Below are 13,897 nucleotides of genomic sequence, written 5' to 3'. Positions count from 1 at the left end.
AAATTTTGTATCCTGCAAATCCAAGATTGATTTCTTTACATTTTTTGTAATGGATTAAGTTTCAACTTAACTTATCATTGCTCATGTTTGAGGTTTATTAATATACTTTTAAGTTAAATTTGCATTTATATTGAAATTACAGAGTAAACTATTTAACCCGATTGAACCTTCTAATACATCCTGATTATAAAATTTTTAAACTAAATCCGATACAAATAAAATACCGATTTTTTAAAACATTAATTCAAAACGATACCAATCAAATTCTCAGGTGATTATATATTATTTTAAATCACATAGTCAAAATAATGCTCTAGTAGTATTATTTTAAAACATTACTCCTTCCCATTCGCTACAACAACAAACGCCCATGCATATGTGCAACTACCCACTCTTCGTCTTCTTCATCTTCACAAAATATCAATATCTTCTTCTTCTTCTTCTTCTCCATCTCAATTTCAAAACCCGTTAATGGATCGCATCAATTTCCGAACCCGAATCATCTACGACCACCTCCAACCACCCACCACCACCACCACCGATATCCTCCACGTCACCCCATGTCTCAACTACACCCCACCGGAGCTAACAGAACCACCACCAACATTCAACACCAAATCACTACGTAAACTATTAGACGGTCAAAGTGCTGATATAATTGATCATGTGTTTAATTTAATGATACAGAGTCCTCTGTTTTGTCTTAAAAACAAAGGTGGCAAAGTGTTTATTACACCGGATTATAACCAGTCGATGGAGCAGCAAAGAGAGATGACAATGAGGCGAATCGGTTATTTGAGGGATTCAGGTTTGTTTGACGGGTGGTTTGAGAAACCGGGTCCGGATGGGGATTTGTGGAGGTTTGCAGTGGGGCAAACTGTTACTGTTTTTGATCCTTCGTTAGGGGTTAAGCAAGGTGTTCATTTCCAATTATGGTATGTTTAAAGTTTTTTACTTTTGCTTTAGGTGTGGAAAATGGGTAAGGTCGTGTCGAAACGGGTCGGGGTTGAAATCGGTTAGGGTTGGAAGGGCCAGTTAAAATAAAAGTTGTTTTGGTTTGGGTCGGAATGGGTCCGGGTCGAAAGGGTCAGGATAGGAACGGGTCAGAACGGGGGTTCAGGTGTGCAACTATACATTGGTTTATGATTTGGTTTGCGTTGTGCAATGTTACCTGTTTTTATATAATTTAAAATGAGCTTAAATAAATTGGTTAAGTGGGTTTAAACATTAACTTTTTTTAAAAAATATATATATATAATTATTTTAATTTGAGCCTATCGTGGAGATTGGATGGGGTCCGGGTTAAAAAGGGTCGGGTCGGAACGGGTCCGGGTAGCAGCAAGTTTAAATGGATTGGATTCAAAAACCCTTCAAAAAAATAATTTAAAAAAATCATAACTCAAAATATGAATAAAAACAAAAGAAAAATAAAAAACTAAAATGTTTCTAACCGTTGTCCTCGTTCGAAGAATAAAAAAGAACCTGAGAAAATGAACTGAACTGATCGTAACCGAAAAAATTGATCAAAGCGAAATTTTAAAAGCTGAACTGACCAAAATGAAACTAAAAAACTGAAAATGAATCCGAAATCGAACAAAAAAAACAAATTAAAGAAACTAAAACCCAAGCCATTCCGAAACCTGGCACGTTTTCTTAGGACACTAACCTATATCGTCCTGTTTCTTTAAATTTGTCGACCTATTTTGACCTGAAAATACTCAGGTGGAAATTCAAGTGACCCATTTTAACCCATTTAGTTAAAGGGGAAAGTGAATACGATGTTGTTAGGCGTGTAACCTTACACGAAAAACCAATAAAAAAATACCCTTCATTTAACTAAAATACCTTCCTCTTTTATAGAAAATCTTTATTTACTAATCTTAATTTGAAAATTAGTTGCCTGCAATCTTAATCGAATCCCTTAGTTCTCAATCTTAATCGAGTCCCTTAGTTCTCAAGCTTTTGGATCTAGCTCGTACTCTTGGATTAATTTATTTTTTTCTTTTGAATGTCAAGTTATGTATTAATTTCAATGAGGTTATAATATATATAATAGTTAAATAATAGATAAATAAATAAATTTAACAAATAAAAACGTCATTTGAAAACCTGCCACTTTTCTCAATACATTAGTAAGTTGTGATTCCTTCGATTATGTAAGGTTCCTTTTCTTTTCAATTTTAAGTTCCCTGTTATTATTTTCGCTGATGTCACACATAATGTTCCAAATATAAAAATATAAAAAACAAATTCACCCAATAAGAAAACTCCATCTTGAAAAACCTGCCAATATAATTCGTCTGAAAACTTGAGACATTAGATATTTGTGATGAAAATTTCCGGAAAAAACATTATAATCAAAATACCAAGTTGACATTTTGTCACCTTCTATAGCAGTCAAGCAGTTAGTGGAGTTATGAAATTATTATAAATATGGAAGAGATTTTAAGTAGACAGGGGGTTTTTAATTAAAACTACGTGTGTTTTGAGGGATTTTTCATGTAAGATTACACGTCTAACAGCACCGTATTCACTTAATATCTTACCAAACCAACTCATATAATTTTCAAAACAACCCAAATTGAAGCATGTGAGATGCTTTGGCTCAATATTGCCACATCTACTATTTGTTATGTTTTACAAAATTAGTTGATTTTTTAAAAAAAAAAATGGGATTAAATTTAATTAGTAATTTTGTTTATTAAGTTTAGTATTTTGTGTGTTTAACTTTTGGGTTTTTGTTTTGTCACTTTCAACCAAAACCCGACCCGATAAAACTCGAAACCCGAATCTGAACCATGGGCCTGAACCTGAGAAAACACTAACTCGAACTGTATGAATTCGACTTCAATTATTGGGTCTGAATTCATGGTTTTGGGTCAACCTGACAAACCCGAGTATAGTTTTCATCTTAAAAACCATGATATGGTGATTCAGTTCACATTCCAGACGTATAACGATTTTGTTCGCACTCTAGCCGGAAAACTCTATGCATTCTAGTTAACTGCCCTTGAAAATTCGTTTATGTTTGCGTTTTATTCAATTTATGGCTGATCGATTGAAGACGATACTGTTGGATTTTTTTATTGTTGTTAAATTTACTATTTTATGGATTATATTGGTTTATTATTTGGTTATTTACGTTATGAGTGAAGTGAAGATTAACATGTTGCTTTAATTTTAGTGTTGTAGCATTTTTTATTTTTGTGTATTACCTGAACCTGAAAAACCCGAAACCTGAAATTTTAACCCGAATAACACTCCTAAAATGAGATGATGTGCCATCTTGCTTTATTTTAATGGTTTTAACAATCTATGATAATCAGGGGGCGGTGCGCTCCGTTTCATGCGAACAAAGCACCACCATAATAAATGGTTCAAGCCAACTGAGACTTATGAAGTCTAAGGTTGTTTTGTAATGACCGAATTGGGCCACGGAAGCAATGTATGCAACGTTTTTTATACATATTTTTGTTTATGTCGTCGGTTTATTAAACTTAACATGTCATGTGTTGATTTTTAGGTTAGTGGCACCGAAAAAATAACAAGATATGATGCAAATACTGGTGATGTCATGCCTCGACTAAAAGCGACGGAACATGCTGGCATGCGACGTTTATAGCACATGAACACATGACACTATTAAAATGACAATAATTAAACATTTCATTTCATCAATTCAAACCCAAGTAACATAACCAAACAAAGAAAAAATTACAACAAAGGTAAAATTTCCAATTGATATTTCCTAACGTTCCAACTTTATAAAGTCTTCAATCTTCAAACAACCAATTAACCTATCATAACACCTATGTAGCATGGTATAAAAATAAAGTTTGTCAACATAAAGGTTGGTGAACATTTCACTTTTTTGAATTTTTTTTATACATATGTAAATATAAGTAACGTAAAAAAAGTTACAGTATTTTTTCATACTAAATCGACATTTTTACACGTGTAACTAACATTTAAACTTGTGTAATCATCAAAAATCTTTATTCTCTCATGATTCATTTTTCAATTAAATTTAATCTCAACTACATATTATATACTTATTTAATTAAAAGTGTGGTCAATATTGAGTTCTTAAAGTTCTTACAACTTATCAAGTTATCAAAATATCCTTCCTATATATATGTGTGTGTGTGTGAGAGAGAGAGAGAGAGAGAGAGAGGCTAAAGTACACAATTCATATGTGAAAACTTAAGATAAATCACAACAATTAAAGTATATAAATCATAAATAAATTAGGCTCATTTCTAATTCGGTAACAACCAAATTACAAGGAGGATGTAAATGAGGCCCTCTCTATTTGACACGAAACCAAAATAGTTAAGGGGGGGGGGGGGGGGGGGGGGCGTATGATCATAGTTATTGAGGATGAGGCACAATAACAACATTAAATACATAATCTAAGTAACACATAGTCTAGAATTATGGTTTTGAGGATCTAAGTCTTAAAACATTTAGTTTGGAACAAGGCTATACAAGCTACCTCAAAAAGTATAAAAGCAGAAACGGGGAGTGACAGTACTCACTTGGAAAGATGAAACCAGGAAGACTTAGACGTTCCTCAGGAAGACGAACCGAAAGTTTCGGTTTGGCGCGCACGTCCTAGATTGCAAAGGCTTGGATTCATAATGGTGTTAAGAGGAAAAAAATAAAGAATAAACAAAACCAAATAAGTCAAGGCTTAGTCTTTGCGTTTTGGGATTTAAAGTTAAACGTGTAAAACTTAAGTGTTGAGAATAAACGATTTGTAAGGTAAACTAAAATGAAATTGAGTCTTGGTATTTTTATCTGTTGGTTTTACTAAACCTTTGTTGCTTTTTGTTAAATTTTACTCTTTTTCTGAGTATGTTGGTTATTTACATTACGAGTGGAGATGAATATATTGTTTAAATTTTAGCATTGTAGCTTTTTTAATTTTTGTGTATTACCTTAACATGAAAAACTCGAAACCTGAAATTTTAACCTGAAGAACACCCCTACAATGAGTTAATGGACCATCTTGCTTTATTACAATGGTTTTAACAATCTATGATAATTTCAGGGGTGGTTAAAAAAAGATAAAACGAAATAAAATAAATCAAGGCTTAGTCTTTGCGTTTTGGGATTTAAAGTTAAAAGTGTAAAACTTAAGTGTTGAGGATAAACGATTTGTAAGGTAAACTAAAATGAAACTGAGTCTTGCTGATTTTATCTATTGATTTTACTAAAACTTTGTTGGATTTTGTTAAATTTTACTCTTTTTCGGAGTATGTTGGTTATTTACATTACGAGTGGAGGTGAATATGTTGCTTTAATTTTGGCACTGTAGCCTTTTTAGTTTTTGTGTATTACCTTAACATGAAAAACCCGAAACCTGAAATTTTAACCCGAAGAACACCCCTAAAATGAGTTAATGGGCCATCTTGCTTTATTACTAATGGTTTCAACAATCTATGATAATTTCAGGGGTGGTGCGATCCACTTCATGGGGACAAAGCGCCACCATGATAAATGGTTCAAGCCAACTGAGACTTATGAAGTCAAAGGTTGTTTTGCAATGACCGAATTAGGCCACGGAAGCAATGTATGTAACGTTTTTTGTACATATTTTTGTTTATGTCGTCGGTTTATTAAATGTTTTAACGTGTCGTGTTGTTTTTCAGGTTAGAGGCATTGAAACAATAAGTAGATATGATGCAAGTACCGGTGAGTTTATTATCAACACTCCATGTGAATCTGCTCAAAAGTGTTGGATTGGTGGTGCTGCTAATGTAAGACTTAAGCATTATAATTCTCATTTATAGTGTTTAATATTTTTCTGTTTTGTGTTTCAGCATGCTACACATACTATTGTTTTCTCACAACTTGAAATCAATGGTGTGAATGAAGGAGTGCATGCTTGTATAGCCCAGATCAGGGACGAAAACGGAAACGTATGTCCAAATGTTCGTATTGCTGATTGTGGACATAAAATTGGTTTAAATGGTGTTGATAATGGTCGAATCTGGTACGAACCGAAATCATTATATAGTGTGTTAGTTTTAGATGTCTGTGTTAACTTGACCGGACCGTTTGACCCGACACGTGTTTCAGGTTTGACAATCTTCGGATACCAAGAGAGAACTTGTTGAATTCGGTTGCTGATGTGTCACCAGACGGGAAATATTTGAGCGCAATAAAAGATCCGGATCAGGTTAGTGAATTTATCTAAAACTTTATATATAAGAAAACACAAAAAAAACGTTTTTAAGTTTTACTTAATTTATATTTGATATTTGGTTTCAGAGATTTGCGGCATTTTTGGCCCCTTTGACTTCGGGTCGTGTAACGATTGCTGCAAGTTCAATGAACACAGCAAAGGTACACTATGATCTACTTGTTTATCATGTGTAATGTGTTTATTGATCTTAAATTAGATATAACAATTATTATTATTTGTGTTGTTTTTTTGTATTTAGGTTGGTTTAGCAACTGCAATAAGGTACGCTTTATCAAGACGGGCTTTTTCGATTAAACCAAACGAACCTGAAGTTCTTCTGCTCGATTATCCTAGTCATCAAAGGCGGTTATTACCTCTTCTTGCAAAGACGTAAGAAACAAATAAATATGTCTTATGATAAAATGGTATATGTGAAAAGATAATCAACTATTTATGTTTTTTTGGCAGATATGCAATGAGTTTTGCTTCCAACTATTTAAAGATGATATACGTGAAAAGAACACCCGAATCAATAAAAACCGTTCATGTCGTTTCTAGTGCACTTAAGGCTGTTTTAACCTGGCATTGCATGCGATCCCTTCAGGAATGTCAAGAAGCTTGTGGCGGACAAGGTATAAAAACAGAAAATCATGTCGGTCAGTTAAAAAGCGAGTCTGATGTGCAACTGACTTTTGAAGGCGACAACAATGTTTTGATGCAACAGGTATAAATGAATTTATTTTTTTTATTATATTTTAGGATTAATGTAATATGATTTACATATGCGAACTCAGATTAGTAAGGCACTGCTGGCTGAGTTTTTAGCAGCCAAGAAACGTAACAAACCGATTAAAGGTTTGGGACTCGAACACTTGAATGAACCCGCCCCGGTTATCCCAACTCTTCTCACAAGCTCTGCACTCAGGACCGCTCAATTTCAGGTAATGCTCTACATTTTTATTTCTTATTATTATTATTATTACTATTTTATTTTTATATTTTTTAAATGTTTATTATGGCAGACGGATATCTTTTGCCTACGAGAGAGAGATCTATTGCAACGTTTTGTTACAGAAGTCTCACAACACCAGGCTTTCGGAGAAAGCAAAGAGCATATATTTACAGTGGTAAATTCGTTTCTAGTTTTTTTTTGTTTTTTTTTTCATTATTAGTTTTCAAATAAAGTTAATACGTGTTGATCCTGTTTTCCGTGTATTTGTGCCGTTAGACATATCAAATTGCTGAAGATTTGGGTAGGGCCTTCGCGGATCGTTTGATTCTACAAACGTACCTTGACGTTGAAGCAACCGTACCAGAAGGTTCTTTGAAGGTAAACTATTAAATCCTTTTGTTTTTTAAACATACGGGTATAATGATCATTTTACAAAAATAATGTGAAAAGACTTACGAATATTATTTTTTGCAGAATGTTTTAGGTTTAATGAGGTCGATGTATACAACGATTGTGTTGGAAGAAGATGCTTCATTTCTTCGATACGGGTACTTATCAATTGACAATGATGCGGTGGTTAGGAAAGAGGTTTTGAAACTGTGCAGTGAACTAAGGCCACATGCACTCTCTTTGGTGGATTCTTTTGGGATCCCGGATGCTCTCTTGGGACCGATTGCTTTCAATTGGGTCGATGCCAATAAATGGTCCAAGGATTAAAGACCATATAAACGTCGGTTAGCCGCAATGGTTTCTGTGATGTTTCTTTTGAATAAGGACTAATCTGCATGTTGTAAAATTAAGTAGCTTATTTGTTTGGTTGACGTCCTATTAGCTTTCGTATTTTATCTATTGTATACGTACAGTAAAGCTGATCTTGTTACATTCTTGAGCCTGCTATAATGTTGTATAATCAGTTAAAAAAAATTGTTATGTTATGAGGGATATACATACAATATATGTATATGAAGTGACGGATTTATGATTTTTTTCAGTGGGCTAATAAGTTTTGGTGTTCAGATGTCTATCAATTCAGATGAGGAGAACTTCAGCTATGAAAATATAATAACTTTTATTTTATATAATAAATATATAATTATCTATATTTGATAAATAACCAAATAATAAATATATAGGCATACAACAATACCTAGAACTAAATAAAAGAAATGTCAACAGGCTATGACTTACCATGTCGGTTGACCCGTTAATATAACGAATCGATCGACAGCCCGGAAAAACTTCAAACTAGTTCATGTTTTCATGCAATTAGATTCCTTTGGTTTTCCCGCCTTCGATTGAAAGAGGGTTTATAAAATTCAAAAAGTTGGATGATCCATGTCCTTTTGCATATTGTTCCATTTCATTAATTTTGTATTTGAGCATCTCAATTTCTCTAGCAAGATCGTCATCGCGTTGTCTCAAAGCCTACATGAGATCAGAAGCAATAACATTAATGAAATATCAGTCACAATCTCATAATTAACTATAAACCGTATACCCATTGAGTTTGTGGGTTTATCCGTGTATGGTGCTAATTTCTAATACGACATGAATCTAACTAAAAATTCGCAGGTTGGGTTTTGTATAAATGGGTTTTGGTCAAACCTGTGAACTGACCCTTTTAGCTAAGTGGGTCATGTTTGGGTCAATCCGGCAGGTTCACGGGTTGACTCGTTTGACCCATTTATTTTTTATGTTGATTTTCTAAAATGTGTTTTTTTAATAAATTAAATTGTTTGGATATCTAATGCCAAAATAAAAAAAATAAAAATAAAATAAAAACTGTTTTATAATTAAAATGTAACTGTTTACTATAAATTTTATGTTTTTTGTTGTAACAAATGTAAATTTAAAATATTAATATGTGAAAACAATAAACAATAAAAAAGATTTTGGGTCAAACAGGTCGTGTTCGGGTCAACTTGTGAAAATGTGAGCCCTATTCAGGCTCACATGCCTGACAACGATTTTCAAGTTCTGATAGTGTTCGGGTTGGACTCACCAACCTCCGAACGCGACCCATTTAGCAAACCTAGCTGGGATGCATATTTCCAAAAAGTCCGATTTCAAACTCACTCTGAAACCAGCTTGAAATATCAAATACTCGGGGTACACTTCAACAATTCTATAATTTTAAGTTTCTTGCAACTTCAACATATTATTTACTATATTTCTAAAGATTATAAAAAATGTTAATATATTAAGTTTTGATGCAGCATGCAGGTAAACGAGTTTGGGTAACCAGACAGGCTGTCCCTTACCCTCGAAATATATTAAAACTAATCCCATACCCCATTACCGCCATGATGTTTTTGTCATTCCAAAACTAATTATTAATCCTATAAAAAATAATAAAACCAACCTCGAGTTCTTGTTTTCGAAGTGCTTCCTTTCTAGCTTCTGCTTTTGAACTCCTTTGGACTTCTAAGATAAGAGCAGTTCCCGCAACCTGCATAAGTTGGATCGTATTAGTTCAAATTCATATAGAGTTCAGATTTTTTATAAAATAATTTGGTGGACGTGAATAATTTGTGAAATGTTTTCATTTATATATTAATGGAAAACTTGAGGGAATATTACAGTGAAGACAAAGAGTTCTCCAAGAAGATCTGCAGCAGCTTGAACAGCTTTTTCCTCGTTTAAGGGGCGAATAACAGCATCTATTGCATGACCGTATATTCGCCTTTGCAACTTTGTTTTGAAACGATGATTAGCCTGTATGATATTTTGCCACAATCAACATACAAATGTAATTAAATATATATCAAATAACAAATAATCAGGAGAATCCCTCAAACTTATTACAAGGGAACGAAAAGCAGAATACAAGAACAACTCTCACTAACGATACACGAGGAAACGTATGGGGTAGCCGAGTCCCATCCCCTTATCAAGTAACGGTCTGAACTCTGAAACTTAACCCCTAGAAATGACTTTGTTAAAGAGTAACTAGTCGATTACATTTTCTAAAACTGGCAAAAACGGACGGTCAGGCTGGGTAACTGGGTTCTGAGCAAAATGAGTTCGGGCTAAAGAGGGTCATTCTTAAAAGCGCCCATTTGGTTAGGGTCAAAACTGGTTCTAATAAAGAAAGGTATCAAGTTGAAACGAGCCATGGTTCTCTCGCAATAGGCTTCTTTTAGCGGCTAGTGCAGTGATGGGGCGTGACGGTGGTGCCAACGGCGAAATGTGCTGGTGCTGGAGGCTTTTTAAACTAAATTGACAACACCAGTCTCAGCTTTCATTGCATTTCAATGGTGATTGGTGAATAATCTGTTTATTATGTCAAAAGATGTGAACTCTTGATTTGTGAATTTGTAGTTTAATTTGGATTTGAGGTGAGTTGTGATGTGTCTTATGATTTTACTTTTACCCCCCCCCCCCTCGTTCAACACACACGCACACACTTGGCTATTGCTTGTCACAATCCTCGCTTAATACTCTACCATATGTCTCTACTCTCTCTCTCTCTCTCTATACAAAACAACAAACAACATGGATTAGAACCATAAAACACCATGACCAACTTACGTTTTGACTACAGATAGTGGTGTTGGCAGTGATAGCGGAGACAACAGTATGTGGTGGTGGTGTTGGCGGTGATGGCGAGGGTTGGTGATTTTTTCATCAAACATGCTATTGACCCTTTCTTACATATTCGAACCCGTCATAAATTCACATGTTTAAGGCTGTCCATTTTGAATCGAACTGTTTTAAGGTGCAGCCAATTTTGACCCGTTAGGTGTTATGTTAATGCCCAAATTAATCCAAATACAAAAATTGTTCACCCATACTGTCACGCTTCCTCTACTTTGGGGGTCACGATTGACAAGGTTACTATTTTCCTAGGTGCCACGTTCTCCACTGAAACAATCTTTGATTCAATCACCTCCTGGATAAAATGAAGCTGCACATCACTGTATTTCAACTTTTCAAGGTGGACCTGATGTCTGGACAGTGGACACATTTATGACAGTCTTCACACACGCGCGCGCGCGCACACACAATACGACTATGAAAACCTTTAAGCAACATAGACTCCTTTACAGCTTTTACCATTGCCATACAAGGATATCTTCAACAAGCATACCTTTTCAGGCTATTCCACATTGACATTGAGTATTTTTGTGCTTTTTCATAGATGTAATGTTCACAAAATCCAGTAATATCTACCTCCAAGTTTCCAAACACTTCTACTTTATTCAACTAAACTCGACCACCGACAGCTAAAATGTCTTATGCCACAACATGGTTTGCAGATACTACTCCTTGCCATTACTAGATGCGCCCTTATCTTTATAAATTGCACCCTATGCCCTTATTATTAAAGACGACTACCCTCTGCACGCCACTAAAACAACGCTGTTGAAAACGCTATGATTCGCCCAATACAAGAACGGAGCTATGACTCTGTTATAACTTATTTCTACTGGACATTTGAAGAGTGAAACATTCTGGACCATTTGGTCATTCATATAGCTTTCAACCTTACCCCTATCCAAGGGGATAAAGAGGCTTCTCCGTTTGAGACCCCTGACTCCAAAAAACCTTTTTTTTTCTTTTTTGTTTTACGTACAATATAGGGTACAGTTATTGAGATAACATAGAATGTAGCTAAGCGAAGCAGAGTAAACATCCATACAAAAGTACTAATAATGAAAGTTGTGACTTACTACTAACATACACAGATAAGTAAATTACAAATAAAAATGCAAAGAGACATGAAAAATAAGCACTAATCCTATGTGCGTATTATACGCTCCCCGAAAAGGTCTAACGTCCAGACAACACTTAGACAAGGCTAAGGCAAATAAAAATATAGGAAAACTAAGTCCCCAAGACAAATCTATACACTCTATAAAAAGACCATGAAGTCTCCAGCTCCCTAATCATGTCTTCTGAGAGGTGCAATTCAATCATTTTCTGCCTAATCCGTGCATCCTATGTCAGTTTGGGTCTGCTTCTCTCCATAGTGAGGGTGTTGGGGACACAATAGGCTACATCACTGTCTATGTCCTAATCACTCAATACAAACAATCATAAATAGCTTTCATTCAACATGCGTTAATCATTTCTCCATTTCCAGACGCGCTACATAACCGTCTATACCCTCATCACACCCGCAGACCCTACCAATTGCTCTCCTATGAGTGGGATTCTACTAGGCACGTTTGTTTGTTTCGTTGTTCTTATCTCAATGGTACACTACTATCAAAACCAAACTCAATTCCTTAGATTAAACAAACTTAAAGAAACTAGTTTAGCTGTGCCATCACAATACCGCCACTACTTCATTCATTAGCAGGATTACACATGTCTAAAATGTGGTTAGAACTCTAATTAGCGGGTACCATAAAGCAATTCAACACAATGATTGTCCTAGAAAAACCCTTTCGTATCAAAACAACACATAATAACACCTAAACTCGCAACAAAAAATTGTGATCCTTTCGATCGACAACTAGATCCCAATTAGGGCTGCAAACGAGCCAAGTCATTCACGGGCTACTCGAGATCAGACCGATAAAAGGCTTGTAACGAAACAAGCCGAAAATAAAGCTCGTTTAGCTATCGATCCCGAGCTCGAGCCTTAACGAGCCTTGTGTATTTTTTTAGTTTTAACTCTCTTAGACGTCAATGTATTAATTTCACACTGCACAACTGAGCTTGAGCCAAGTCACTCACGAGCTACTCAAGATCAAATCGATAAAAAGCTTGTAACGAAACAACGAAAATAAAGTTCGTTCAGTTATCGATCCCAAACTCGAGCCATAACGAGCCTTGTGTATTTTTTAGTTTTAACTCTGTTGGACTTGTATGTATTAATTTCATCAGTGTTGTAAAAACCCTGACTAGGCGCCGATTAATCGTTTGTCGCCACCCCACCGACTTTTCGCCGATTAATCCCCATTTGTCCAAAACCGGTGAAATTTGAGAATTTCATACATAAAATTTGGAATATATATGTATATTTTAAAATTTACATATAAGTTCCAATCCGATCCATACCGAGTAATCCCAATTAATCCTATTAATCGCTAGTTCTTACCCAACCGCCCGACGGCAGACAGGTCTATCGATTTATAAATTTCAGTATTTCACACCGCGCAACTGAGCTCGAGCCGAGCATAAGCTCGTTTAAGGTTTTCTCTAAATATATAAAAAAAATAACTAAAACTGTCTGTATAAATTAAAAAAATAAATAATAAACTAGCCAAGGGCAAAACGAACAAATGCCCTGATGATTCCAGCTCACAGTGACAGATAATATCCAACGAATTGGTAATATATAATCGATTAAAACTGAAGAACATAATGAACAAACAGTTACCTGGGCAAAGTTAATAATGGAGTGACGGAACTGAGGATGACGACCAGCCTCTTTCTTGATCCGTTTGGCGATTGGTTTGCAGATTGTCTTCAGAGCAAGCGTACCTAGCTTCGCGAAAGGTAATATCATCACTCACTTGTGTGATGCCTACTACGTGTTCGACCTTTTGCCTCTGACAAATAATCCCAACAAAATCTGTGTCCGATAACATTACGCAATCTTAGATTCTTATCTAAATGATTGCACATAACCAAATATAGGTTTTCACTTTTTAGCGTATGTTTTTACATCTATTTTATTATTTTAATAAATAAATATTATGATATTTAGGATTAAGTTTAAAAATGTTTATTGGCTTAGGCTGAATACCATTATGCTTATGAAAATGCTTATGTGTCATATGATGTCAACAGTGAGCACCACT

The 13,897-nt window shown here is 34.9% G+C and overlaps 2 protein-coding genes across 2 annotated transcripts; one reads left to right on the top strand and one right to left on the bottom strand.

The window, feature by feature from the left end:
• The first annotated feature begins 437 nt into the window (after window positions 1–437).
• On the top strand, window positions 438–8,027 carry LOC143596398 (acyl-coenzyme A oxidase 3, peroxisomal-like). The gene is made up of 12 exons (XM_077075182.1): window positions 438–935; window positions 5,458–5,575; window positions 5,655–5,762; window positions 5,826–5,998; window positions 6,085–6,184; window positions 6,277–6,351; window positions 6,450–6,580; window positions 6,659–6,914; window positions 6,985–7,131; window positions 7,213–7,317; window positions 7,419–7,520; window positions 7,617–8,027. The coding sequence occupies exons 1-12, from the start codon at window positions 472–474 to the stop codon at window positions 7,857–7,859; spliced, it is 2,022 nt and encodes a 673-aa protein (XP_076931297.1). The 5' UTR covers window positions 438–471; the 3' UTR covers window positions 7,860–8,027.
• A 250-nt stretch (window positions 8,028–8,277) lies between these two features.
• Window positions 8,278–13,677, bottom strand: LOC143596397 (uncharacterized). Its single transcript, XM_077075181.1, has 4 exons — window positions 13,474–13,677; window positions 9,723–9,857; window positions 9,505–9,591; window positions 8,278–8,567 (listed from the first exon to the last, which is right to left on the bottom strand). The coding sequence occupies exons 1-4, from the start codon at window positions 13,600–13,602 to the stop codon at window positions 8,409–8,411; spliced, it is 510 nt and encodes a 169-aa protein (XP_076931296.1). The 5' UTR covers window positions 13,603–13,677; the 3' UTR covers window positions 8,278–8,408.
• Between the last annotated feature and the right edge of the window lie 220 nt (window positions 13,678–13,897).

The sequence above is a fragment of the Bidens hawaiensis genome, unplaced genomic scaffold (assembly GCF_021521415.1).
Source record: "Bidens hawaiensis isolate Kalapana, Puna unplaced genomic scaffold, B.hawaiensis_p1.1 tig00046330_1, whole genome shotgun sequence".
Classification (NCBI taxonomy): Eukaryota; Viridiplantae; Streptophyta; class Magnoliopsida; order Asterales; family Asteraceae; genus Bidens; species Bidens hawaiensis.
The sequence above is the reverse complement of the archived record's forward strand: the minus strand, read 5'-3'. Positions and strand labels throughout refer to the sequence as shown.